The sequence below is a fragment of the Sminthopsis crassicaudata genome, chromosome 1 (assembly GCF_048593235.1).
Source record: "Sminthopsis crassicaudata isolate SCR6 chromosome 1, ASM4859323v1, whole genome shotgun sequence".
In the NCBI taxonomy this organism is placed as follows: Eukaryota; Metazoa; Chordata; class Mammalia; order Dasyuromorphia; family Dasyuridae; genus Sminthopsis; species Sminthopsis crassicaudata.
The window spans coordinates 45,864,288-45,889,384 of NC_133617.1; the positions used below are offsets into that span (position 1 = coordinate 45,864,288).

General features: G+C 39.7%; 1 protein-coding gene across 1 annotated transcript; it reads left to right on the forward strand.

Annotated features, from left to right (window-relative positions):
• The first annotated feature begins 58 nt into the window (after positions 1-58).
• On the forward strand, positions 59-25,091 carry LRCOL1 (leucine rich colipase like 1). The gene is made up of 6 exons (XM_074271813.1): positions 59-251; positions 14,761-14,852; positions 20,237-20,359; positions 21,846-21,971; positions 22,156-22,275; positions 23,487-25,091. The coding sequence occupies exons 1-6, from the start codon at positions 59-61 to the stop codon at positions 23,541-23,543; spliced, it is 711 nt and encodes a 236-aa protein (XP_074127914.1). The 3' UTR covers positions 23,544-25,091.
• The last annotated feature ends 6 nt before the right edge of the window (positions 25,092-25,097 follow it).

Below are 25,097 nucleotides of genomic sequence, written 5' to 3' on the forward strand. Positions count from 1 at the left end.
CCGTCAGTCCAGTCCCAAAGTGCCCCGGCCACCTCCCCCCCCGCCCCCCGGGGCGGGGATGGGGGACCGGAGATGCGGGTGGCAGCCACGCCCCCTCCCGGCCAGCCACCGCCCTACACCCGGGTCGCCTCCCTCTGTGGTCCCCGCCCCCCCACCCCTGGCCAAGCTGCGCGCTCTGCAGTTGGGAGTCGGGGGAGAGACGCGCTGGGTACCTCGGAGACGCGCCGGCCTCCCCGTGTTAGGTAAAGCAGGTAAGGCGCCTTTGGCCACGGGGCGGACTGCGGGATGGGGCTTGTGCGCAAGGCTCACGCTCTCTCCCCCTTTTACTTCGGAGGCGTCCAGGCTCGAGGCTGACCGAGCGGTGCGCCCTGAAACGTCCGGGGAGGATCCCGCGGAGCCCCGGCGGCGCCGGCCCTAGGAGCGGGGGACCCAGAGGGAGGCGTCCGCGCCCGTTCCGGCTGTGGGAAGGCAGCCCCCCGCCGCCGCCGCGGCAGGTCAGAGGGGGGGCCTGCTTGCGCCCCGCTGCGTGCGCTGGCTTGGGGACTGGCGAGAGAACTTCCATGACGCTGGGGATGGGAGACGCAAGTCTCAGCAGCAAGGCAGACAAACGGAAAAGTGGCCGGCGCCTCCTCAGCCTGTCCAATCTTGCGTCCGAGAGCGGCGGCCGGGGTCGGAGCAGGATCCGGGCAGGGTGCCACCGCCCGAGGCTTCCCCTCGAGCCTTCTAGGGCTCCTCGGCCCTAGAGCTAAAGTGGGGAGAGAAAAGCCCGCAGATTCCTCAGGCTCCGACCTAGCCCCACTCCCCACCCTTGGGCCGAGAAGGGAAACTAGAGAGACCGGGAGAGGCCGCTGAGAAAAGGCCGGTGCGCCCTGGGAGGACCCCTGAAGAGCCCCCAAGGCTGCGTCCTGGGACGCAAAGGCGGGCTACCCGGCCGTGCCTTCTGCTCCCCGGGGCGGCCCGGCCGGTGCCCTTGTGTCTCAGTGTTATCTTCCGTACGCTTTCAGGACCTCCAGGGTCTCCATCTCCTAAGATCCCCCTCTGGTCTCAGGTCTAATACATGCCTCTGTTTCCTTGTCTGTAAAATAGACAAGACCGGATTACCCAGAGCCCTAGGGCCACGGGGGGTGGGGAGTGGTAAACTGTCCAATCCAAAGCACAGGTACACGGTTCCTCCAGCGACCCCGTGCAGCAAGAACTAAGGGTAGTAAAACGCCTAGTATGTGTAAGGTTTCTGGGGATATGACTCTGCCCTAGAGGGGCTTACATTTGGGGGAACATAACTATGTTCGTTCATTATTGGCTGCCATTCTATTATCGAGCATTTATGCTGCACCTACTGTATGCCGGGCTCCTTCGAGGTGCTGCCTCCCGGGAGGGCTCCTCGGGAGTTTATTTATTTATTTATTTGGGTAGGAGAGGACAACATGTACACATGTAGATATATACAAAATAGATATAAAGTAATTTTGGCCGGGAGGCACCCGCAGGTGGGGGAGTTCGGAAAACTCTTCCTATATAAAATGATAACTGAGCTTGAAAAGAAACTGTTTTTCAGAGATGAGTGGGAAGAGGAAGGACCTTTGAGGAGTGAGGGAACACAAAAGCTTGGAGAGGGAATAAAGAGTATCAAAGTGGCTAAGGTCGTGGTCAGGGCTGTTTAACAAAATACAGCTTATCCCACAGATATTTCCCCGGGAAGGCAAGGATGATAAAACGCTTTCAGTTTCTGTGGCAGATTTCAAGAGGTTCCCAGGGCACGTGGAGAGTTAAAAGACAGACTTTTCCTTTGTTTTTTTTTTTTTTTTCCCACTTTCTTTCTCTGCTTTCTTCTCCATTTTCTATCCTTTCTCAAAAATCCTTTTTCTTCATCTCTTTCAGTCTTCCTTTCTCTCCCCCTTCTTTTTTTCTTTTTTCCTTCCTTTCCCATATATATATATATATATATATATATATATATATATATATATATATATATATATATATATATACATATATATATATATTTTCCCCTTTTCTGCCTCTTGGTCTCTCTTGCTTAAAAACTTTTTTAAAAAAATATTTTATTAAAACCTCATTGAACATCAATACAAATGTTAAATTTGTATTTTAATGTTATGTATGTTAAATTTGCCTTAATATCTCCTTATGTTCCTATCAATCATTTTCAGTGCATAAAGTATCATGGCACAAATTCTGTGCTTCCTTCTAAGTTCCCATTAAATTTTTCTTCTGGTTGTAATTAGCCCTTCTATTCCTCTGCTTTTGCTTTTTTTTTTTTTTTTTTTTTTTTTTTTTTTTTTTTTTTTTGCATTATTTCATAAAGGTCTCTCCAGATCTCTTGGATTTCCCCAGACTTGCAAGTCTTAATTGAATTATAACCTCTCTCTTCCTCTCTTTACCCCTGCCTCCAACTTCTTTCCCTTCTCTCTAGAGCCTTCCTCCCTTTCCCGCCCCTTTTCCTTTCTCTGCTTCCTCCCTCCTCTTTCTTCTTCCCTCTAAATAAATCTTTATTAAGTAGATTTCAGGCTCTGTTCGAGGCAGTGGGGACACAAAAACAAAGAATGAAACAATCTCTACTTTCAAAAGGAGATTATATTCTGTTCCTTTTCCTTTCCTTTTCCCTCTCCCTCTCCTCTCTTTTTCTGATGTCTCTGTATATCTTCTGTCTTTCTCTCCCTCTTTGTCTTCCCTTATTGGGTTCCGTTATTGCCATCAAACAAACAAACAAAAGGATAAATCCTTATTAGAAGATTGGAACTCCAGGAAATCTCTCTTGAGCCTTGAATCATACAATTCCATCCCTGCTCTGCTACTGCCAGACATCCTTGGTCCCTGCAGGGTCCTCTGACCCCTACCAATGAGCCAGTTCCACTCCCATCCTCCAAAGTGTACTGCTTGAGAAAGTCACGGTTGCCAAGCGGTGAGGCAGAGAGGGAGGGTGATCACACTGAACCTCTAAATACAATTTCCCCCAGAGAGCTTTCTGTTTGATTAAAGAAGCCAAAAGGATCCTGTGGGTCCTGGAAAAGATTCTGCCCCAGCTACTGGTATGGAGGATTCTTGGAGTCTCTTTGATGGTGTGCTTCTTGTGAGAGCAAACTAGGGTTTTGTCCTCAGTTACAGGTGAGAGAGAAAGTGAAAGGAATAATGGGAGGGAGGAGAGAAGGAATGGTGAGATGGAAAGGAGGAGGGAGAGAAGGGAGGGAAGAAAAGGAGAGATAGAGATAGAAAGAGGGAAGGAGAGAAAAGGAATGAAGGACGGATAAAGAGAAAGATGGAGGAAAGGAGAGAGGGGGCTCATCTTCAATTTCCTTATATTATCCTCATTAAAGTGACAGCACCTTTCCTTTAGGATTATTGTGAGGATCAAATGATATAATGCATGTAGAGTACTATGCAGAGGCTTGCTGTTCTCTCTCATTTTCTTCTTCTTGAACTGTCCCATTCTTCCACCTCTTTTGTGGGGCTCCTTGTTCTTTTCTTGACCCCATAAAGTCAATTATCTCCCAAGAATGAGCTCTTGGCCCTCTTTTTCCTTTCCATTTTGACACTTGTCAGGCTTTCCTGTGGTTTCCATCATCACCAGGTGATTTGAACTCAGGTCCTCCTGAATTCAGGGCTGGTGCTCTATCCACTGCACCATCTAGCTGCCCCAGTTTGTATCTCAAAGAGATAAAAAAAGGGGGAAAGGGGGAAGGATTTGGTCAAAAATATTTAAAGCAACTCTTTTTGTGGTGTCTAATAATGGAAATCGAGGGGATGCTTATCAATTGGGAAATGGCTAAACAAGTTGTGGCATATGATTGAAACGGAATATTATTGTGGTATAAGAAATAAGTAGGATGATTTCAGAAAAACCTGGAAAAAACTGATACAAAGTGAAATGAACAGCACCAGGAGAATGCTGTACACAGTAACACCAAAATTGTACGATGAAGAACAATGGCTTGATTATTCTTAGCAATACAATTATCCAAGACAGTCCCACAGGACTCATGATAAAAAATGCTATTCATAGCCAAAGAACTGGTGCCTGAATATAGATTGAAGCATACTATTTTTCCCTTCCTTCCTTTCTTCTTCCCTCTCTCTCTCCCCTTCTTTCTTTCTCTTTTTTTCTCTCTCTTTTTCTCTCTTTCCTCTTTTTCTTTCTTCTTCTTGCACAAAATGACTAATATAGACATGCTTTACATGATTGCACATGTATAACCTATATTACATTGCTTACCATCTCAAGGACAGGAGAGAAGGAGGGATAGAATTTGGAACTCAAAACCTTTTAAAATATATTATTTTTAATTGTTTTTCCATGTAATTGGAGGGGGGAATAAAATATCATTTTTTAAAAGCCCACTGGTTTTTCTCAAACAACAGACAGAAAACTCTAGTTTGACTCTAGCTGTGCTCTGGTCCATGTATGCTAAATGGGCAGGTTAGAAGTCTTTATCAGGGGGTAAGAAAAATGTGAGGGAAAATCCCTTTAGGGTACCAGGGTCCAGATCATCTTCTCCTCCTCCGCCCATGTTGCCTCTTACTCTTGTGTAGTGCTCTGCCTATTCTAGGAGTATGATCCCTAGGAATTCAATACATACTTCTCTCTCTGTCCCTAAATGATCATGTCCCCACCCTCCACCTCCTCAGCACTTCCAGAAAAGATAACAAAGTATGGCAAGGGTACAAGTTCAGGCATATCACAGGTGCAGGTTACACCTTTGCAAATCTAACTTTGTCAAGAAATAGCTCCTTCCAGCTCCACACGTTTCTCTCTCCCTCCTCCTCAGCTCTCTCTCCCTGCCTATTATGACCACATTTACTTATGGCAGACTCTGTCCATGTCTCTCAGCTGGAGCGCCCACCACTCATGCCAGCAGAAACCAGAGCCAAGGTCTGAGGTTCCAGCTTCTGATCTGCTTGTTTTCATGCACGTCAACGTCCTCCAAACTGCTCATCCTGTTGGCAGCTGCTTCCAAGGCATGATATTGAAAGGCTGGAAAGAGCCCTTGCTCAAGATGTCTCTCTCTCCATCCCTTATCCCCATCTACTCAGAGAAGTTCCTTTTTCTGGGGACAAACTTTTCTTGGTCATATACCGTATAGTATATAGAGTGCCGGACTGGATGTCCTTATTTGGCTTCAGACACATGGTATGTGTGATGCTGGGCAAATCACTTAGCTTCCCTTGATGTCAGTTTTCTCATCTGTAAAATGGGGATAATATAGCACCTACCTCCCAGGATAGTTGTGAGGACCAAATGAGATAATTTATAAAAAGTGCTTTATAAACTTTAAAGTCTGGTATAAATGCCAGCTATTATGACAGAGTTAGACTTAAGACTCTGAGATCAATGTTCAGTGATTGATGAACAGCTAAAAATTGTGGTATGTGAATGTGATGGAATATTATTGATCTGCAAGAAGTGGTCTATACAAAGACTACAAAGAAGTATGGGAAGACATGGAAATTTTTTTTTTCTTTCTTGAGGCTGGGGTTAAGTGACTTGCCCAGAGTCACACAGCTAGGAAGTGTTAAGTGTCTGAGACCAGATTTGAACTCAGGTCCTCCTGAATTCAAGGCTGGTGCTCTATCCATTGCACCACCTAGTCACCCCCGGAAGACATGGAAATTGATGCAGGGTAAAGTAAGCAGAACTAGGAAAACAGTACCTAGCGGTACACAACTATAGCAAAATCCATGAAAGGAACATCCAAAACAAACAATTCTAATGCCAACCCAGCTTGGCCTCAAGAAAGAGTTTGAAGAATCTTGCTTACTTCACTTTTCCTTTCTTCTCTTTCCTTCCTCCCTTCCTCCTTTATTTCCTTCCTCCCTCTCTCCTTCCTCCCTTCCTTCCTTCCCCCCCTTCTTCCTCTTTCCTACGTTCTAAACACCAGTCAAATTGGGCTTCACATTTCTTATATGCCACTCTCTTTCCCATTTCTATACTTTTATGATAGCCTGTCAAGCTAGTAGTATGGTGCAAAGCATTTAATGATTGGCTCTTTGTTTTTGTTTTTGTTTTTGTTTTTAATTTTTATTTTTTTAATTTTATAATTATACATTTTTGACAGTACATATGCATGAGTAATTTTTTATAACATTATCCCTTGTAATCATTTTTCCAAATTTTCCCCTCCTTCCCTCTACTCCCTCCCCTAGATGACAGGCAATCCCATACATTTTACATGTGTTACAGTATAACCTAGATACAATATATGTGTGTAAATACCATTTTCTTGTTGCACATTAAGTATTGGATTCCGAAGGTATAAGTAACCTGGGTAGACAGACAGTAGTGCCAACAATTTACATTCACTTCCCAGTGTTCCTTCTCTGGGTGTAGTTATTTCTGTACATCATTGATCAACTGGAAGTGAGTTGGATCTTCTTTATGTTGAAGATTTCCACTTCCATCAGAATACATCCGCATACAATAATGTTGTTGAAGTGTATAGTGATCTTCTGGTTCTGCTCATTTCACTCAGCATCAGTTCATGTAAGAATGACTGGCTCTTTGGAGGGAGCAGGGGAGTGTCCTGTTCAACATTTGTAATTTTAAATTGCTTTAGTAACATTTTCCCAATCACTTTCTTAAATCTAGATTATTAAGATAACAATAAATCTAATCCTTATTTATAGCATTTGCAATTTCACAGGTATAAATGTTCACACCCAAAATTCAATAATTATCTCTAGTCTAAGCTGGCTCCAGCACATTCCTGCAGGTTGTTTCCTATGCTTGGGATGCTACTTGTACTTATTTTTCATGTGTGTGTGTGTGTGTGTGTGTGTGTGTGTGTGTGTGTCCATTATTTGGGGTATTTGCAAGTTGAATATTCTGTTCATATCTGTTTGCTTGTTTTTACAGGAATACTTCAGTTGTTTCTCTTTTATTAATTATTTTTGTATGATTATTAGGCTCACGTTTGCAGGATATATTATTTTGGGTGGTACTTTAAGCATTGGCTTTTCCGACTATAGTATTCCATTCTCTTTTACAGTTTCAAAAGGGCATGGAATAATCTTGTGTCATGAGAATTTCTTCTCTTTTATGTGTAAAGGTCTTTTCACCTGGTCAAAATTTATTTTGTCATTCAAATTAAATTTCATACTATGAGTCTTAGAGTCTTCAGGTTTTTTCATTACGGTAATCTCTGGATTATTTTGAGAAGTGCTTTATTTTCTGTATTTGAAATTCTGGGAAGTTTTCATGTATTATTTACTGCATTAAAGTGTTCAAATTTGAGTATTTGTTATGTTCTGGGAAACCGATGATCCTCAACTTGTTTCTATGTATCCTGTCTTTGAGCTCAATTCCTTTGGCTTGTATAAAGTTCATTTTCTTTTAACATTGTTGCCTTTTGTTTTATTTTGTTTATTTTCTTTTCACCAAAATTTCCTTTACTCTGTTTTTTGTTTCCCAAATCTATTCATCTCATGTTTTTAGAGAAATTCTCTGTTGTGAATTCACATTTTTCTAATCTCTTAATTGAGTGTTCAAATTTGAATTGGGAACTCTAGGTTGTGACCTACATTTTTTCCTAATTTTTAATTTTTATTCTTTCTTGTTGTTCAGTCATTTCAACCATGTCCGATTCTTTGTGAACCCTCTTGGAGTTTTCTTGGCAAACACTGGAGCGGTTTGCCATTTCTTTTTTTATCTCATTTTACAGATGAGGGAACTGAGGCAAATGGGGTTAAGTTACTTGCCCAGGGCTATATAGTACAGTGAGTGTCTGGGGCTGAATTTGAATTTAGGAAAATAAGACTTTCTGACTTCAGGCCCAGTACTCTATCCACTGTGTCACCTAGCTGCTTTAATTTCTTTTTTAGGGATTTCATCTCTCCTTTTAAAAATTCTAGGATTTCTTATTGTTGTTCTACATTAGTTTGAGAGTCCCTAAGATCGTATGTTATCAAGTATTGGCTTGCTTTCCTTTTTCTTATAGTATTTATTAAGAAAACTTGATATTCTTTTTGAAAACTTGGTATTTACTTAGAATTTTATTTTAGAATCTTCTCCTTTGATGTATTTACTTGTGCTCTGGGCTTGTACCAAGCATTTTCTCTTTAACAATTCTGGTGTTTTAGCTTATTTTTTTTTTCCATATCTTCTGTTATTCACTTTAGGGCTTCTCCCCCATTACTGGTCAGAACATGGCCATTGTTCTTCCCAACTTCCTCAGCCTCTTTGCTGAGAGAGAGTTCACTAGCCTATGTCCATGCCCTCAGCACCATGGTGGAAGGGGAAAAGGAGTGACACCTGCAAAGTTTCAATCTCCTTTCTTTCAGGCTATCTAAAGAGCCAGGTGTGTTTTCTCTGGAAGTAGAGAAAAGAATCAGTAACAGAGGATGGACTCAGCTCTTGAAAAGGAATTGATTTTTATGTTTTGCCTTTACTTCTTTTGTGCTTAAGTGGATGAGGAGGGGATTTTTCTCTTCTCCCCACTCCATCAGTAATGGCACCTACTAAGACTAAATGTAAATAGCAATCATTTCTCTTTTGGCCAGAAATCCTGAGGATCTTCTCCTTCCAGATTTCTTTTTATTTATTTGGTGTTTTTCTTTTTTCTTTTTTTTTTTTTTCTTTTTAACTAGGTGAAAGAGGAGATTATTTGCCTCAATTGCTACCTAGCTTTAATCACTGAATGGGTACAATCTCAGACATATTGAGACCTCTTGAAGATCTTAGCTTAAAAAAGCAAGTCTCCCATTGTATCCAGGACTATGCCCAGTCCTGATTTATATCAGATGGTTCTGGAAGGGAAAGTGAGGCAGGTGATCTTGCACAGCCCTCCTTCACTTAAATCCAATTCACTTACAAATTAGGGCATCATCTTTCTGATGTCATGATCCTCTTCAAATACGAAGGCCATTTTTGATTTGATTTTTTTTTTTTTGTGCAACATGATGATTGTGGGAATATGTTAAGAAGAATTAATTACACATGTTTAATATATTTGATTACTTGCCATCTAGGGAGAGGGGAAGGGGGGAGGAAAGGAAAAAATTTTTGGAACATGAGTTTTTGCAAGGATTGAATGCTGAAAAGTATGCAAATATTTTGAAAATATAAAGCTGTAATAATAATTTTAAAAAAGAGAATGAAGGACAAACAACAACAAAAACCAAACCTTTGGTGATACAAAAAAGAAAGAAAGCTCTTGCCCTTAAGGAACTTATTATAATCTAGTGGAGGAATAACAACATACAAAAGAAAGCTAAAAAGAAAGGGAGGGGAGATATACCTGGTATGGGCGTATATTGGCAAACTTGAGAGCAATGTAGCCAGGTGGGAAATAAAGATAGGACTAACTTTAGGAGTCCATTTTCAGAGTGGAGAGAAAACCAGCCCTGAGGAGTCTAGTTGAGTTTTGGAGAAGAGAGAAACAGTACAAAGTAACCTAGCTGATTGACTTGCCCCAGAGAGAGTATCCAAGGGAGTCACATGAGGACACCATGAGAAGAAAAGGCACCTTAGGGCCCTGCAGTATTAAGGAAGCGAGTTGTCTTGGTTACATATTTTGTGATATTCTTGTAATACCTTCTCAACAAAAGCCTTACTCACCGGGCTGGATCCTTGCAGAATGTGATGTCTCGGCTGATGGGTCAGTCTGTTGCTGGCCATGTCACACAGGTCGTTTGGCTTCTCTGACTCCTCCTGGGAACTGACTAAAGCTGCCACCAGCTCTGGTTTCTGGTTGGACCTCTGACAACTGTGATGGTTCTCCCAGTTTCATTGGTTGTCTGGCTACTTTCTATCCAGAATGCTTGCTCGCTTAAGATTAGGAAAGGAGTGGGGGAAGCGGGTATCACATTTACTCACTCTTATCTGAACCAGACAAAGGAGAATTGAATACATTCTTGGGTGTGTACCTCTGTGTGTGTGTGTGTGTGTGTGTGTGTGTGTGTGTGTGTGTGTGTGTGTGTGTGTTCTTTGTGAAGGGGAAATCACAGAGAGGAAAAAGTAGTGAGGACACAAATTGGAAAATACACAATTAACAATCCTAACTGTGAATGTGAGATGAACTCAGGGTAAAATGGAAATATGGAAGGGAGTAGACAAGGGGCAACTATACCAAAGACAATAGTGCTTTTGGAGGCTTTGGTCACCAACAAGAGGGCAGCCAGCTCAAACCTTGCCATTTTACTAACAGACCCAATCCCAGGAGTAGTTGGTTAGATAGTGCTGTGCAGAGGCAAAATGTGAGATGCAAAAACTGTTTTACATTCTGATGTAAAGATATGTGAAGATATTATTATTATATTATATATAATATGTTATCATATTATCTATGTTAAGATATTAGGTATTATCATTCCCTAATTGATAAATGATTAAAAAGATATGAACTATGCCCAAAAGACTATGAAATCATTCCCCTCCCCTTTTTTTTCCCTGAGGCTGGGGTTAAGTGACTTGCCCAGGGTCACACGACTATGAAATCATGAATATCCTTTGACTAATCAATACCACTATTCAATGTGAATACCTGACAAGATTTTTTTCAAAAAGGAAAAGGACCTATTATACAAAAGTATTTATAGCAGTTCTCCTCTCAAGGCAAAGAATTGGAAATTGAGGGGATGCCCATCAATCAGGGAATGGCTAAATAAATTGTGGTATGTGATTATGATGGAATATTATAGTTCTGTGCCAAATGATGAGCAGGATGCTCTCAGAAAAATCTAGAAAATCTTCCATGAACTCAAGCAAAGTGAAATGTACTGTGTACAAAGCAATAGCAATGTTATAGGATGATCAACTATGAATGACTTTGTTTTTTGATTAAAGCTTTTTATTTACAAAACATATGCATGGATAATTTTTCAATATTGATCCTTTCAAAACCTTCTGTTCCAAATTATCCCCTCTTTCCCCCCACCCTCTTCCCTAGATGGCAAGTAATCCAATACATGTTAAATGTATTAAAATATATGTTAATCCAATATATGTATACATATTTATACAGTTATCTTTCTGCACAAGAAAAATTGAATCAAGGAAAAAAAAAACAAAGAAAGCAAACAAAACGCAAGCAAACAGAAAATGCTATGTTGTGAACCATACTCAGTTCCCCCAGTCTTTTTTCTGGGTGTAGATGGCTCTCTCCATCTCTGAACAATTGGAACTGGTTTAAATCATCTCATTGTTAGAAAGAGCCACGTCCATCAGAATTGATCATCATAATTTTGTTGCCATGTACAATGTTCTCGTTTCACTCAGCGTCAGTTCATGTAAGTCTCTCCAGGCCTTTCTGAAATCATCCTGCTGGTCGTTCCTTACAGAACAATAATATTCCATAATATTCATAGACCACAATTTATTCAGCCATTCTCCAATGGATGGGCATCCACTCAGTTACCAGTTTCTTGCCACTACAAAAAGGGCTGCCACAAACATTTTTGCACATGTGGGTCTCTTTCCCTCCTTTAAAATTTCTTTGGGGTATAAGCCCAGTAGAAACACTGCTGAGTCACAGGGTATGCACAATTTGATAATTTTTTGAGCATAGTTCCAAATTGCTCTCCAGAATGTTTGGATCTGTGAATGACTTTGATGAAAAATGCACATGCAGAGAAAGAACTGGTTGTGTTTAAATACTGATTGAAGAATACTCTTTTTCTTTAACTTTATTTTTCTTGAAAAAAAATTGGGGAAGAAGGAGATCTATGTTGCTTTTACAACATGACTTATGAAAATGTTTTACATAACTTCACATGTGCCTTCTTAATGGGGGTGGGAGCTGGGAAGGAAGGGAGAGAATCTGGAGCTCAAAGTTAAAAACATATGTAAAATTATTTTATATGTAACTGAAAATATAAAAATAGTAAATATCAATTATGAAAAAGTAAAAGTTAAAAGATGTTAGGCATCAAGCAAATTGTAATAATAACTTTAAGTTAAGTTTCTGAATCCAGCAAACCCTCTAACATTGGTTATTCCATGAGTGTAACATTTTGGTGATGTTGAATTGTGTCAATCATGTCTAACTCTGTATGGCCTTGTTTGGGGTTTTCCTAGCAAAGATACTGGAATAGTTGCCATTTACAGATGAAAAAAATGAAGACAAACAGGGTTAAATGACTTACCCAAAGTCATCCAGCTAGTAAGTGTCTGAGGCTAGATTTGAACTTAGGTCTTTCTGACTTTAGCCCTGGTCCTCTGTGCACTACTTTGCTATTTTGCTGCTCTGAATGGCATTTCAAATATTCTTAATTTCAGAATCTGTCTCTTCCAATAGTGTCTGTAACTTTCCAAACTGAGATGGCATTTGTTATTATTGTTTAAAGCAACAAGCATGTGACTTCAGAGCATCCATATACAACTAGAATTTCTAATCAAGAAAAAGAATTTCATAAATAAAAACATCAGGATTTCTCTTTCTGCCTTCTTTTGGATTCTGGGTATCTTAGACCATGGAGTTGACTGAAATTACTTTATCTTTGGCACATAATTTTGGTTTTGGAAAGGTCTGAGAGGTTCTGAGGAATTAGAGAAAATATTTAGTGTTCTATCTTGTTGCTCATATGGCCCATAAGTCTCCAGAAAGCACCAAAAAACATTAGGAAAGAGAAATTTCTATGTCCTGGAAGGTACCAGCTGCTCTGCCCCTGCCCCACGTGGCCTCCCAGTTGAGAGAATGGTTTGTGATTGATTTTTATCTTGAGTTCCTTTGTGGGTACACAGATTTGCTTTGGATGAATAAAGGGGATAGAGAATTACAGAGCCCAAAATATAGGAATAATTCAGATCACTTCAATTCATTAAATCCCTCCACAACAGCCAAAGTGATATAACTAATGTATAATTCTGATCATGATATTTTCCTGCTTGAAAAGTTCCAGAGCGCGAGGGGGGGGGGCAACTTGGTGGCGCAGTGTATAGAGCACCAGCCCTGAAGTCAGGAGGATCTGAGTTCATTTGGTCTCAGACACTTAACACTTCCCAGCTGTGTGACCCTGGGCAAGTCACTTAATCCTGGCCAAAAAAAGAAAAGAAAAGAAAAGTTCCAGAGGTTTCCTTATTCCTTTAGGATAAAATATGACTGTTCACAGACTCCAGCTACACTTTCAAGCTGATTACCCATTCTTCCTCTTTATGTGCTAAGTGGTTTATTTGCCCGTCTTCATGCATACCTTCTCCAGGCCTGTGCCCAGTGTCTTCCATGACCAGAATGTCCTTCTTCCTTTCTGACTCTTAGAATTTCTTGCTGCTTTTAAAGTTTAGCTCAAGTGCCCCCAGTTGTTAAGCCTGTCCTTTCAATCACTAATTTTCTTTCCATGTTACTTATACTGACTTATATATGGACAAGTACCCTCCTCTCTCTAGAATGCAAATTTGTTGGAGGGCAGGGGATTTCATTTTGGGGCTTGGGATTTGCAGGATTTAGCATAGACAAATCACTACTGATCAGAGAAATGCAAATTAAGACCACTCTGAGATACCACTACACACCTGTCAGATTGGCTAAGATGACAGGAACAAATAATGACAAATGTTGGAGGGGATGTGGGGAAATTGGGACACTAATACATTGCTGGTGGAGTTGTGAAAGAATCCAGCCATTCTGGAGAGCAATCTGGAATTATGCCCAAAAAGTTATCAAACTGTGCATACCCTTTGACCCAGCAGCGCTACTACTGGGATTATATCCCAAAGAAATACTAAAGAGCGGAAAGAGACATATATGTGCCAAAATGTTTGTGGCAGCTCTTTTTGTTGTAGCTAGAAACTGGAAGATGAATGGATGTCCATCAGTTGGAGAATGGTTGGGTAAATTATGGTATATGAAGGTTATGGAATATTATTGCTCTGTAAGAAATGACCAGCAGGAGGAATACAGAGAGGCCTGGAGAGACTTAAATCAACTGATGCTGAGTGAAATGAGCAGAACCAGAAGATCACTGTACACTTCAACAACAATACTGTATGAGGATGTATTCTGATGGAAGTGGAAATCTTCAACATAAAGAAGATCCAACTCACTTCCAGTTGATCAATGATGGACAGAGGTAGCTACACCCAGAGAAGAAACACTGGGAAGTGAATGTAAATTGTTAGCACTAATATCTGTCTGCCCAGGTTGCATGTACCTTCGGATTCTAATGTTTATTGTGCAACAAGAAAATGATATTCGCACACATGTATTGTACTTAGACTATATTGTAACACATGTAAAATGTATGGTATTGCCTGTCGTCGGGGGGAGGGAATAAAGGGAGGGGGGGTAATTTGGAAAAATGAATACAAGGGATAATATTATAAAATATATATATATATATATATATAAAAAAAAAAAAAAAAAAAAAAAAAAAAAAAAAGGATTTAGCATAGAGCCTGGAATTTGAATGTTTATCATTATTTGTTAGTGTCTGTCCCAGGTCAGGCACTGAAGAAACAAAGACCAAAAAAAAAAAAAAAAAAAAAATCTCTGCCCTAAGAGAGCTTACATTCTTAGTTCAGAAAACAAGAGTAAGAGAATGAGGTCAGATGAGAAGGGATTAAAACAGTGGTCATCAGGAACTGATTTAATCAGAGGCCCAGTAAATGATCCAGAATGAAGGAAAATCACATTTTGAAAACTCTGAGGACTCGGAAGGAATCTCATGGGATATAGCAAGTGCATGGGGAAAAGGATTTTAGTATGTGAAAGAGAAATTTCATATAAATTTGAAAAGCAAATTTATCCAATGTTAAACAGTGGAGAAAAATGAATGTATTAAGTGACCTAATCAGCTCTAATACTTATTTTCTCCCAGGGATGTTGCTGGGTCCATTCACAAAGGTGGCCATCTTGAAGCTGCTACTGACCTCCTTCTTACTGTCCGGAGGTTCTATGAAATATCACAAGGTGAGACTTATACTATTTCTGAATTCCTTTAAGGGATTTCTTTCCACCCCAGAATTGACCCATTTCTCTCTTGGGTTCATAACGGAGGTGGAAATGCCTTGTATGGAGCCTCCCTCTCCTTTCTGTGGGTCCAGCTCCCAAAATGGGATGCTCAGAAAGAACAATGGATATATCAGAATGGAAATATCCTTTGCTCTTTCTTCTGAGGCTCCCACCTCATAAAATAACCTCAGTATCTTTATTTCTCAAGCCAACTGGCATTCCCTTGACTAACTTTCTATGTGGGTCTATTTATTTTGCAAAACATCAGTGCTTTAAACAAAATCACCATCTCTAATATTACTCTACATACTATAATAGGTACAGTAAATCTACAGTAAATCCACAAATTAATTCTTAAATGTTCAATTAATCACAGTTACATAACAGGAACTATTTTGATTGAAAGAGGAAAAACACACTGGAAAACTTCGATTTAAAAAAATTTTTTTGAAAACTTTAAAACATATTACATTAAAAAAAAATATTTTGCTCAGAAAGGGAGTATTTGTTTTTTGTTTTTTTGCTGAGGCAATTGGGGTTAAGTGACTTGCATAGGGTCACACAGCTAGGAAGTGCTAAAGTGTCTGAGAGCAGATTTGAACTCAGGTCCTCCTGCCTTCAGGACTGGTACTCTAACCATTTCGCCACCTAGCTGCCTCTAAAATAGATTTTAATATTTGTTTTTAAAACTTCGAGTTCTAGATTTTCTTCTTTATCACTACTTCCAGCTCCCATTAAGAAAGTATATGTGAAGATATGCAAAACATTTCCATAAAAGTCATGTTGTGAAAGAACACATAGATTTACTCCCCTTAAAAAATAACCCTCAAGGAAAATAAAGTAAAAAAGAGATGGAGGGAGAGGAAGAAAGAGGGGAAGGGGAGGGGGAGTATGCTTTAATCTGTATTCAGACACAATCAGTTCTTTCTCTGGATGTGGATAGGATTTTTCATAAGTCCTTCAGAGTAGTTGTGGACTAAAATGTTAAATTTTTGGGAAACTATTTTTAAAATTTTGGAACACTTTTACAATTTTGATTTTTTTTCCCCTCTGTCAAGCGAAAATAGCCAAGGATTCTCAAGTAAAAATTCTTTTCAATGGGTCCCTGTCAATGCAAAGGAATGCTAGATGAGTCCTCGTAGGATAGTCCAGATGTGGTATTGGCTTACCCTACATGGGTAGTAATATAGGACCCATACACCCTTTAAAGCTCATTCATCCTCCCACCCTGTGCCCACAAAAACAGATTTGGCATTTTTCAGGGAAGCAAGCCATGGCTACAACCACATAACTATGACAAAAGTCTTCTATCAGAATATACTCCTATTACCACTGTGGCTCCTGAGTCCCCACATGTGAATGGTCCTAGACCTGAAGTTAGCTAAAATAGCTTTACGCTTGGTACATCATTTCTATTTTAGAGAGATCTAAGACACTTTGGGGTCTAGTCCTCCATTTTGTTGATCATGCAATCTAGAAATCTGATTCTGTTTTGATATCTGTAGTTTGAGAAAGAGAAACTACCTCAGAATTCCCTAGAAGATATGAGGGTTTAATAGGTTTCTATTAGATGGGAATTTGTTCTTACCTGAATTATACTTTGAAGGAAATGAGAGATGAATTCTTTGAGGCACTATTGATTGTTGAGTGGGAAAAAGGCTTCTTGTAGATGGTGACCCTTGAACTGAACCTGGAAAAAGGCAAAAGACGTAGAGGTGAGGAACAAGAGCATCCCAGGTTTAAGGGATAACCTATACAAAGGAATTAGGAAGATACAGTATCATGGGTAAGGAATAAGAAGTTGGTTAAAGGGTAGAGTGATGTGTAACCAGCCTAGAAAGACAGACTCTAGCCAGATTATGATGATCTTGACATGTTTATGTTTTATCCTAAAGGCAATGCAAAACCACTGAAACTTTTTGAGGAGGGGAGTAGCATGGTCCCATTTCTGTTTTAGGAATAGCATCTTGGGGGCAGGTAGGTGGTGCAGCGGATAGAGCACCAGCCTTGAATTCAGGAGGACCCGAGTTCAAATCTGGTCTCAGACACTTAACACTTCCTAGCTGTGTGACCCTGGGCAAGTCACTGAACCCCTGCCTCAGGAAAAAAAACAAAAACAAAAACAAACAAAAAAAAAACTAGGAATAGCACCTTGGCAGCTCTGAATAGACAGTAGATTAGAAAGCGGATAGACTGGGGAGATACTAGAATATGAATGATGCATGGTGGTTCTTATGTTCTGTATCAATCTGTAATATTTTTAAGGATGAAGAATAAATATTTACTAGATCAGAAAGTAGCACCTCTAATAGAACTAAGTTGGGTCAAATCTGTAAAGACTTTGTTTAAAAAAATGAAGAAAGAAAAAGAAAAAAGAACCAGATGTCACCTTGTTAATGAGTCTATCAATCAGGTACCAAGTCCATTATATTAGATCATACTGAGGTTCAAAATTTTAAAATGATTAGTAAGGATTAAGGACTGGTCCAAACCATTAAAACCACAGTAATGGAAGGTAGAGGGTTAATGGAAGATATTTTCCTGCATTGGATTTTTTCATGCTTTGAGGAGACAATAGCTTAGTCCCTATATTAATGAATATACAGTGAAGTCTTGGGAAATTCAAGTGGAATGGATATATCTGAACTTAACCCAGGATATAAAAAGACTAAGAGAATACATTGAAAATAAGAGGAGAAGATTGGCTAGAACATTTTGGAATAGTAACCTAATTGTATTTTATTCCTTCTTGGGAAGACCCCAAATTGTAGATTTGCGATAGCTCTAAGAGCAAGAGAGGATGCTAGCTCAGAAATGAAATATACCCTTTCTCTGTAGAATAGGAAACTAAACGAGGTTTGATGGACCTTTTGGGATCAAAACAATAGGAATCAAGGCAATGCTGAGAATTATAGCCAGGGACAAATTAGGTCATGAAATGAATGTGGTCCTATTAGAGAGCAGCTCTGGCTTAATAGGACAAGTAGGCAGCACAGTGAATAGAATGCTGGGTCTGAAGTTCAAAAAAACTCATCTTCCTGAGTTCAAACCTAGCCTCAGAAACTCACTATCTGTATGATGCTGGGCAAGTCACTTAACTCTATTTGCCTCAGTTTCCTCCTCTGTAAAATGAGCTAGAGAAGGAAATGTCACAACACTCCAGTATCTTTTCCAAGAAAACTCCAAATGGTGTCATAAAAAACAACAATAGTTTATATTAAGGCAGAGATCTATTAGTGGCAAATCATTGTCAGAATTAAGAGAGATTAAAAAAAAAAAAAAGAATTAAGAGAGATTGAGAGAGAAAAAAAAAAAAAACAAAACCTGGCCTCTTCCCTCATAATCAAAGAAACAATAGAAATATTTTTACTTCTTTGAAAACTTTAAGTATAGATCAACCAAGATTAAATTAGTATCTTAAATTTACTGGAAAAGGATCTAATCTTTTCATAGGGGTCCCCTTGTGAAGTTCTGACAGAGACACAATCTTTTGGGAACTTATTTGGCATAAGAAAAGTAGAGAACAGTACATTCTGGCACTGTTATTTAGTCATTTCAACCATGTCCAACTTTTCATGATCCCATTTAGAGTTTTCTTGACAAAGATACTATAGTGATTTGCCATTTCCTTCTTTAGCTTATTTTACAAAAGAGGAAACTGAAGTAAACAGAAGTGATTTGACCATGGGTCACACATCTAGTTAGTGTCTGAAACCAGATCTGAATTTAGGAAAATTGGTCTTCCTGATTTAGGCTGATCAATACATCCTCTATTTACTCTATTCTGTGCCATGCTGACCCTGTTATCAATAGTCATTTACTGCGACTCAGGCACTGTATCATACACAGGGGATAGAGACAAACTAGACAGACAGTCCCTGCTTCATGAAGCTTATAATCTAATGGGGGGAAACAACAGGCAAAAAGAAGCTGGAGGTGTTAGGGGGAGAGGGATTGGGGGGGAAAGCTAAAAAAAAAAAAAAAGATCTAAATGATTAGATACTGGTTCACAAATAATCAAATGCCAGACCCCAAAGAACAAAACAAACCTCTAAACCGGTCTTGGATAAATGAGTTCAGACACTCTAAAAACCCCAGGTAGGAAGTATACAGAAAATTAAAGATCATAGATATGCCCAAGAGTCGTCGATGGTATTGCAGTCCCAGGAGAAGCAATCATAAGAATGGATGGATTAAATAAAAATTTGGCCCTTTGTTAGATTCTGGAAATTAGCATTTAGTTATTGGTCAAGAAAGTCTTGTCTGTCCTCCCCAAAGTAAGTTGTTAATATCCCTCCATGTGGAATTAAAGGGAGAGATAAGGAAATTGATGAAATCTTGAAGAGCTTGGTACATGAAAACGTAATTCAGAAAATAATTAATTCATATGATTCCCCTCTGGGGTCAGGAAAAAAGCAAACAAATGGAAAATTTACAGTGGTCTACAGGAAATTTAATTCTGAGAATGAACCCAATAATGGAGTCCTCCCCAGTGTTTTGGAAATGATAAACAGGAAGTGGAGGGAATTATAGAACATTAAGTACCCAAAATGCAATGGTCAGTTGTCCCACAGAAACTAAAGAAAGAGCGATCGTTCGTTACATTTCTAGTGATGACTTTGAAGGGAATATTTATTCCCCAACCAGTAGGAGAAAAGATTTTAACTCTAAATCCCCCATGGGATCAAAGAGGTACAAAAGTAGGCTTATTTGGCTTCTGGACAAGCCACATTTCACATTTAGGTATGATGTGAGCCCCAGTTGAGGAGGTAAAGAGAAAATTTAATTATTTTAAGTGGGGCCCCAAATAATGATATGCATTAGAGCAGGCTGTACAACAGGCCACAGTATTAGTTGCAGTCTCATAGGATCCCTTACATTAGTTACAAGTTAAATAGTTATGGAGGAGATTTTTATGACTTGGTCTCTGTGGACCAAGCCAAAAAAGGATGATGAGAAAGCTTACATTCAGTAAGATTTTGGATAGAAAAATGGCTGGTCCTCAGACATAATATTATAGAAAATAATTTACCCTGTCAGTATCTCACACTGATAAAATAAAAGCAGAAGGACTGAGTCAGTGCTGACTTTATAGATACGGAGTCCCATATTAACATGGGCCAAAATCACCCTCTCCCCTAGCCCTCAGTATGTTGGGATGACATAGGCCATGCTGGGGAAACAAAGAGTAAACATTCGGATGATGGGATCTTAGCTACGCTGATCCTTGCCTGACAGACAACTCCATCCACTCCTTACCGGTCCCATCCTCCAAGATGCTCATCCATCCACATCGGAGTCTGTGCCAGCCAGTCAGAAGCTATATTCCTTTGTCTCTACAGGGAATCGGGGAGCTTTGCCAGAAGCACTTGGAATGTTTCAGTGAGTGCTGCATCCTAGACAAGAAAATGGTGAAACGCTGTGTCAGGAGGACACTTTTCTTGCAGTGTAAGGACTGGAAGAAGGTAGGTTGTGGCTTTGTCTCTGGATGGGTGAAGGGCAACAGTTGACAGGTAACGGGGAAGGAGAGATGGCTCCAACTTTGGGCATCAGCCCATTCCTGCTTAAACTGTGGTTCATACCTCATCTGGGGTCTTTAAACTGGATGTGAGTGTGGCAAAATTATGATTGATTAGCAGTAAATGTTTGATTTGTATACCTTGTTTATATAGCTATATACCTGGGTTCATCTAAAAATTTCTCTGGGGAAGAGATATTGTGAGTGGAAAAAGTTTAAAAAGCCTTGCTCCTAGAAAGCAAGATGGAGGATAAAGGGGGAATCCAGCTTGCTTCTCTTGTTTCCTCTTTAAGGTTTTTTAAAGTTCTTGATTATTTTAAATAATTTTTCATTTTCCCCAATTATATGCTAAAAAAAAATCTTTAAATATTTGTGGGTTTTTTTGAAGTTTTGAGTTTCAAATTATATCCTTTCTTTCTTTCCTCACTTTCTTTCTCCCTGAAGCAGTAAGTGATTATCGGAATGATCTGATCTGATCTGACCTGATCAGTAAGCAATGTGATATAAGTTATACATGTGTAAAAAAAGATATTGATTATTAATAATGGAAAGACAGCATGGCTGTAGTAGATTTAAGCAGACTTGGTTCAAGTCCTGCTTCTGACACATACTGACACTGTATATCACTTAAAACAGTGTGTGAGACAGTGGTGTCAAATTCAGATAGAAACCAGGGTCATTAAATTAAACATTCCTCCCCTTAGAGAACCTGTGTTTCTGTTGTGTTTTATTTATTTTGTTAAATATTTGCTAATTACATTTTTTGGAGGCAATTGGGGTTAAGTGACTTGCCTAGGATCACACAGCTAGTAAGTGTCAGACATCTGAGGCTGGATTTGAATTCAGGTCTTCAGTGGATACTCTCTCCACTGCACCAGCTAGGTACCCCTGGTGATGTGGAATTGATTGATATTCTTTACCTGGAAACTTCTAGTGATTTCCCCAGAGATCACATTCAATTTCTTTATCTTGTATGTATATAGTTATTGTCATGTTTAGAATATAATCTCCTTGAGGTCAGGGACTGTGCTTTTGCCTTTTTTTGTTGTTGTTCTTTTGTATGTCTGTGGCTTATCACAGTGCTCAGTGCACACTAATAGATGTTGATGAATGCTTGCTGGTTGATTTATTGATTTGCTAATTGACAATATTGACTTGTTTATGTGTCCTGCTTCACTTGTGTAATGCTGTGAATGTTTGGCATAAATACTGTGTGTTGTTGGGTTACTATCTCAGCTTTTTTATATCTATGTGAATGGTTCTTTTTTTTGACCTGATGAGACTTTTATAATCAGTTGTGGAAATTCTGAGGAAAAATACCGAACAGCTAAATCATTTTCCTTGCTTGGGCCTAAATTGTTTGGGGACCCTGATTTTGACTGGGACAGTCAAAGTTGGGGAAGGATGAACACCTAACCAACCTATTCCTTTAGCCTTTTGGAAAATCATGCCATCACTCCTCTGAGTGCCAGAGCAACTGTTGCATTCCCGTCAGTTCTGACTTCCAGTCATATTGTGCCTCAAGGACAATGTTCATGCAGTGTATACCTTGGAGAAAGGTAGGTCTGAACCTTGTAGCTTAGGAGAGCTGCTTAGAAGGGCAATCCATGGGAACGCCTCAACTCTTCACCTTGCCACTTGCAATGGCGAGTTTTGGGGGACTATCAGGGGGTGGGGAGGAGAGAATTTTAAGAACAGAGGAGGGAGCAAGGTTCCTATAATCTAATCCACGTGTTCTTCTAGGAGAAAGGAAGCCTCTGCTCTAGCCACGAAGAGTGTAAAAGCAACTGCTGCCTCAGAAAATATGAAGGTGTTTTCCACTGCATTCCAAAGACAGGAGTGCTCCAAAAATGCTTTCTTCCGGTGGGCATCACAACGTGCAAGTCATTTAATCAACAGTCATTTACTAAAGGCTTGTTATGTGTCAGGGACCAATGATAGATGCTGGTGATAATGAACATAAGAGAGTTGTTATCCTAAGAGAGTTTACATCCTATGGGAGAAACGAGCTTTCTATGTATAAACGAATACAAAACACATAGAAGATAACTTTTTTTTTTGGGGGGGGTCTAACACCTGGGGAGATCTTGAAAAGTTTCACATGGGAGATTGCTCTTGAGCTGAGTTCTGAAGGGAAGTAGGGATTCTAATAGATGAAGGTGAAGAGGGGATACCATTCAGGCCTGGAGAACAACCTACACAAAGTCACGGAGGTGGAACATTGCTCCTGAGGGGGGATTACAGAGGCAGGAAAGGATTGGAGCCAGATTGGGAAGGGTTTAAATACCAGAGGTGGCTACATTTGATTTTAAGAAGCTAAGAGGGATCCACTGGACATTTTCTACTGGCAAGTTATCCCACAGAGATGAACTAGAGTTTTTCAGTGCCCAGTAGAACACTTCCTTCCCTCCTTCTTCCATCCATTCCTCTTTCCCTCTCTTCCTCCCACCCTGTCTCCCTCCCTGCCCTCCCTCTTCCCTCTCCTTTCCTCCCTTCCTTCTCTTCTTCCTCCCTCCTTCTCTCCCTTTCTTTCTCCAGCCTCCTCCCTCCCCTCCCTTCCTTACTTCCTCCTTTTCTCCCTGCTTTCCTCCCTCCACTCTCTGCCTTCCAGGAGCTTTTACATTCCAACAGAAAGCTTAAAAGGAGAATGCCAAATGAGCCCTATGATACTAGTATTTCACTAGGAAGCAGACTCACTCCTATTATTACTTGCCATTTGTGTAATTACATACAATTCAATTTGATTGAACAAATACATATTTATTCTGTTTTGTTCAGGCACAGGCTAAGCATTGGAGCTATCAAGATAAAAATAAAATAATGCTTGTCCTTAAGGTGCTTGTTTTCTGTTGGGAAAAAAGCAGAGGAAGTTAGATGTGTACACAAGTAAGGAAGTATGAAGTAGATTTAGAATAACATAATTTCAAGGAGAGGGTGCTAATAATTGGGATGAGTAGCTAAAGCCTTGAGTAGGCAGATCACAGTGGTACCTGAAAGTGGACTTTGACAAATATTGTAAATGATGGCAAAATACCTCGGGAAATGAAGTTTTCCTTTTCTGCTTCTCTCTTTAGAATGAGAAAAAACTTGAAATTGAAGAGGAAGTAACAACAATAGGTACTGAAGATTAACCAAAGAAGGTGAAAGTTGCCTCCATGGAACCGCCAGTGCCACTGTGCACTAGGCAAAGCTGGTTGCTGCTAAGATAGTGGACTAAAAGCTTGCCCTCGTAACTGGACTTTTCTTCATTGACCCTGAAGCCAAGTAGCTGAAAGACATCTTTCTTCTTCCTCTTTATCCTCCTCCAAACATCCAGATGGACATTTGGACCTCTTTCCTTTGTGTCTATTTCACTGTTGCAGTCATATTTTTGCTAAGTTTGACTCAGATTTTTAAAAAATCATTCTCCTTTGTCTTTATTTAAATATGATTTTAACTCCTGAGTGTATAAAATAGGAAGTTCTGAGGAGATTTGATGTTTCCTGGTATATAAGCTAGGACCCAATGCATAGATTGATGGTCAAAGAAACAACCTGGAGAAAGAAACGTGAGAGGATATTTATTTAGCTTTTACTCTTAGTAAGTACTGGATAAATTTCATGCTTCCTGTATGTCTAAAAGAGTCTTAAACTTTCATAATCAATGCTACTGCTAATGGCCAGTTGAAAGGACATTCTGGAAACTCTGGTTGCAATTTATCTTTGACTTTCACCCAAGGAGAAGGTCAGGAAGGGATTAGAGTGTTATGGGCCAGAACTTGAAACAAGGGACTAAATGGAATTGAGGAGACAATGGTTAAATCTAGTTTAGCATTGATTTAATCCTCAGTGACGAGAATATAAACTAGAAGCTCTCAAGGCCAGAAGAAACAAGCTCACTAGAAGCCCTTGGGGGCTGAGACAGATTCATTCCATCGTCCACCTTTGTGGTGGCTGGAGGATGAAGTACAAACCTTTGGAGTTGGAGAGATTCAGAGGGCAGAGAAGACAGGTGAGAGCTCAAGCTCTCGGAACCAAGGAGAGAGAGAGGCCTCTAAGAAAGCTAACTGGGCCCCAGGAAAAGAGACAAGACTTTGAAAGAGACAATAAAGGATTTGGAATTTTACCCCTGGCTACTGGTGTGGTGATTACTGAACTGAAACGAAGGCTGCTCCCAGAGACCCCAAGAAACCAAATCAAAGAGAGCATTACATTAGAGGAGCCAGCCCCTGTAGTCAGAGAAAGTGTCCTGAGAGGATTTCATCCCTACTTCCTTCCCAGTTAGTAGGAAGCATGACTAGATCATGGACATCTTGAGCTCCATAATGATACATCTTGGTTACAAAAGAAAAAATAAATAAATAAATAAGAGGGTCATTACAGTGGTTTGTTTGTTTGTTTGTTTGTTTGTTTTTAAGAAATGCACAGAAGAAAACAGAAGGAAATTCAGAAACACATAAACAGAAATTTGAAAATAACATATTGGGTACATATAAAATGTAAGATGTAGGTAATAGAAATTCATAGGTTCATGAACAATCCTTTTTTCTGTTCTCTATAGATGAAAGTGACAATGTTCATGTTTGATGGTGTTTTCCAGTTCAGAATAACAATTTTTTTTAAATAGCAATATTCAAAAGAAAGCAGGAAGTTGGAGGAAATTTTACAGCAAGTATCTCTAATAAAGGATTCTTTCTTAAATATAGA

Bases quoted from the DNA above. Each gene is read 5' to 3' on its own strand.
- LRCOL1 (XM_074271813.1), top strand. From the start codon at position 59: ATGGGGGACCGGAGATGCGGGTGGCAGCCACGCCCCCTCCCGGCCAGC. The intron at 20,360-21,845 runs GTAGGTTGTGGC...CTATTCCTTTAG, and splicing joins AGTGTAAGGACTGGAAGAAG to CCTTTTGGAAAATCATGCCA. The intron at 21,972-22,155 runs GTAGGTCTGAAC...GTGTTCTTCTAG, and splicing joins AGTGTATACCTTGGAGAAAG to GAGAAAGGAAGCCTCTGCTC.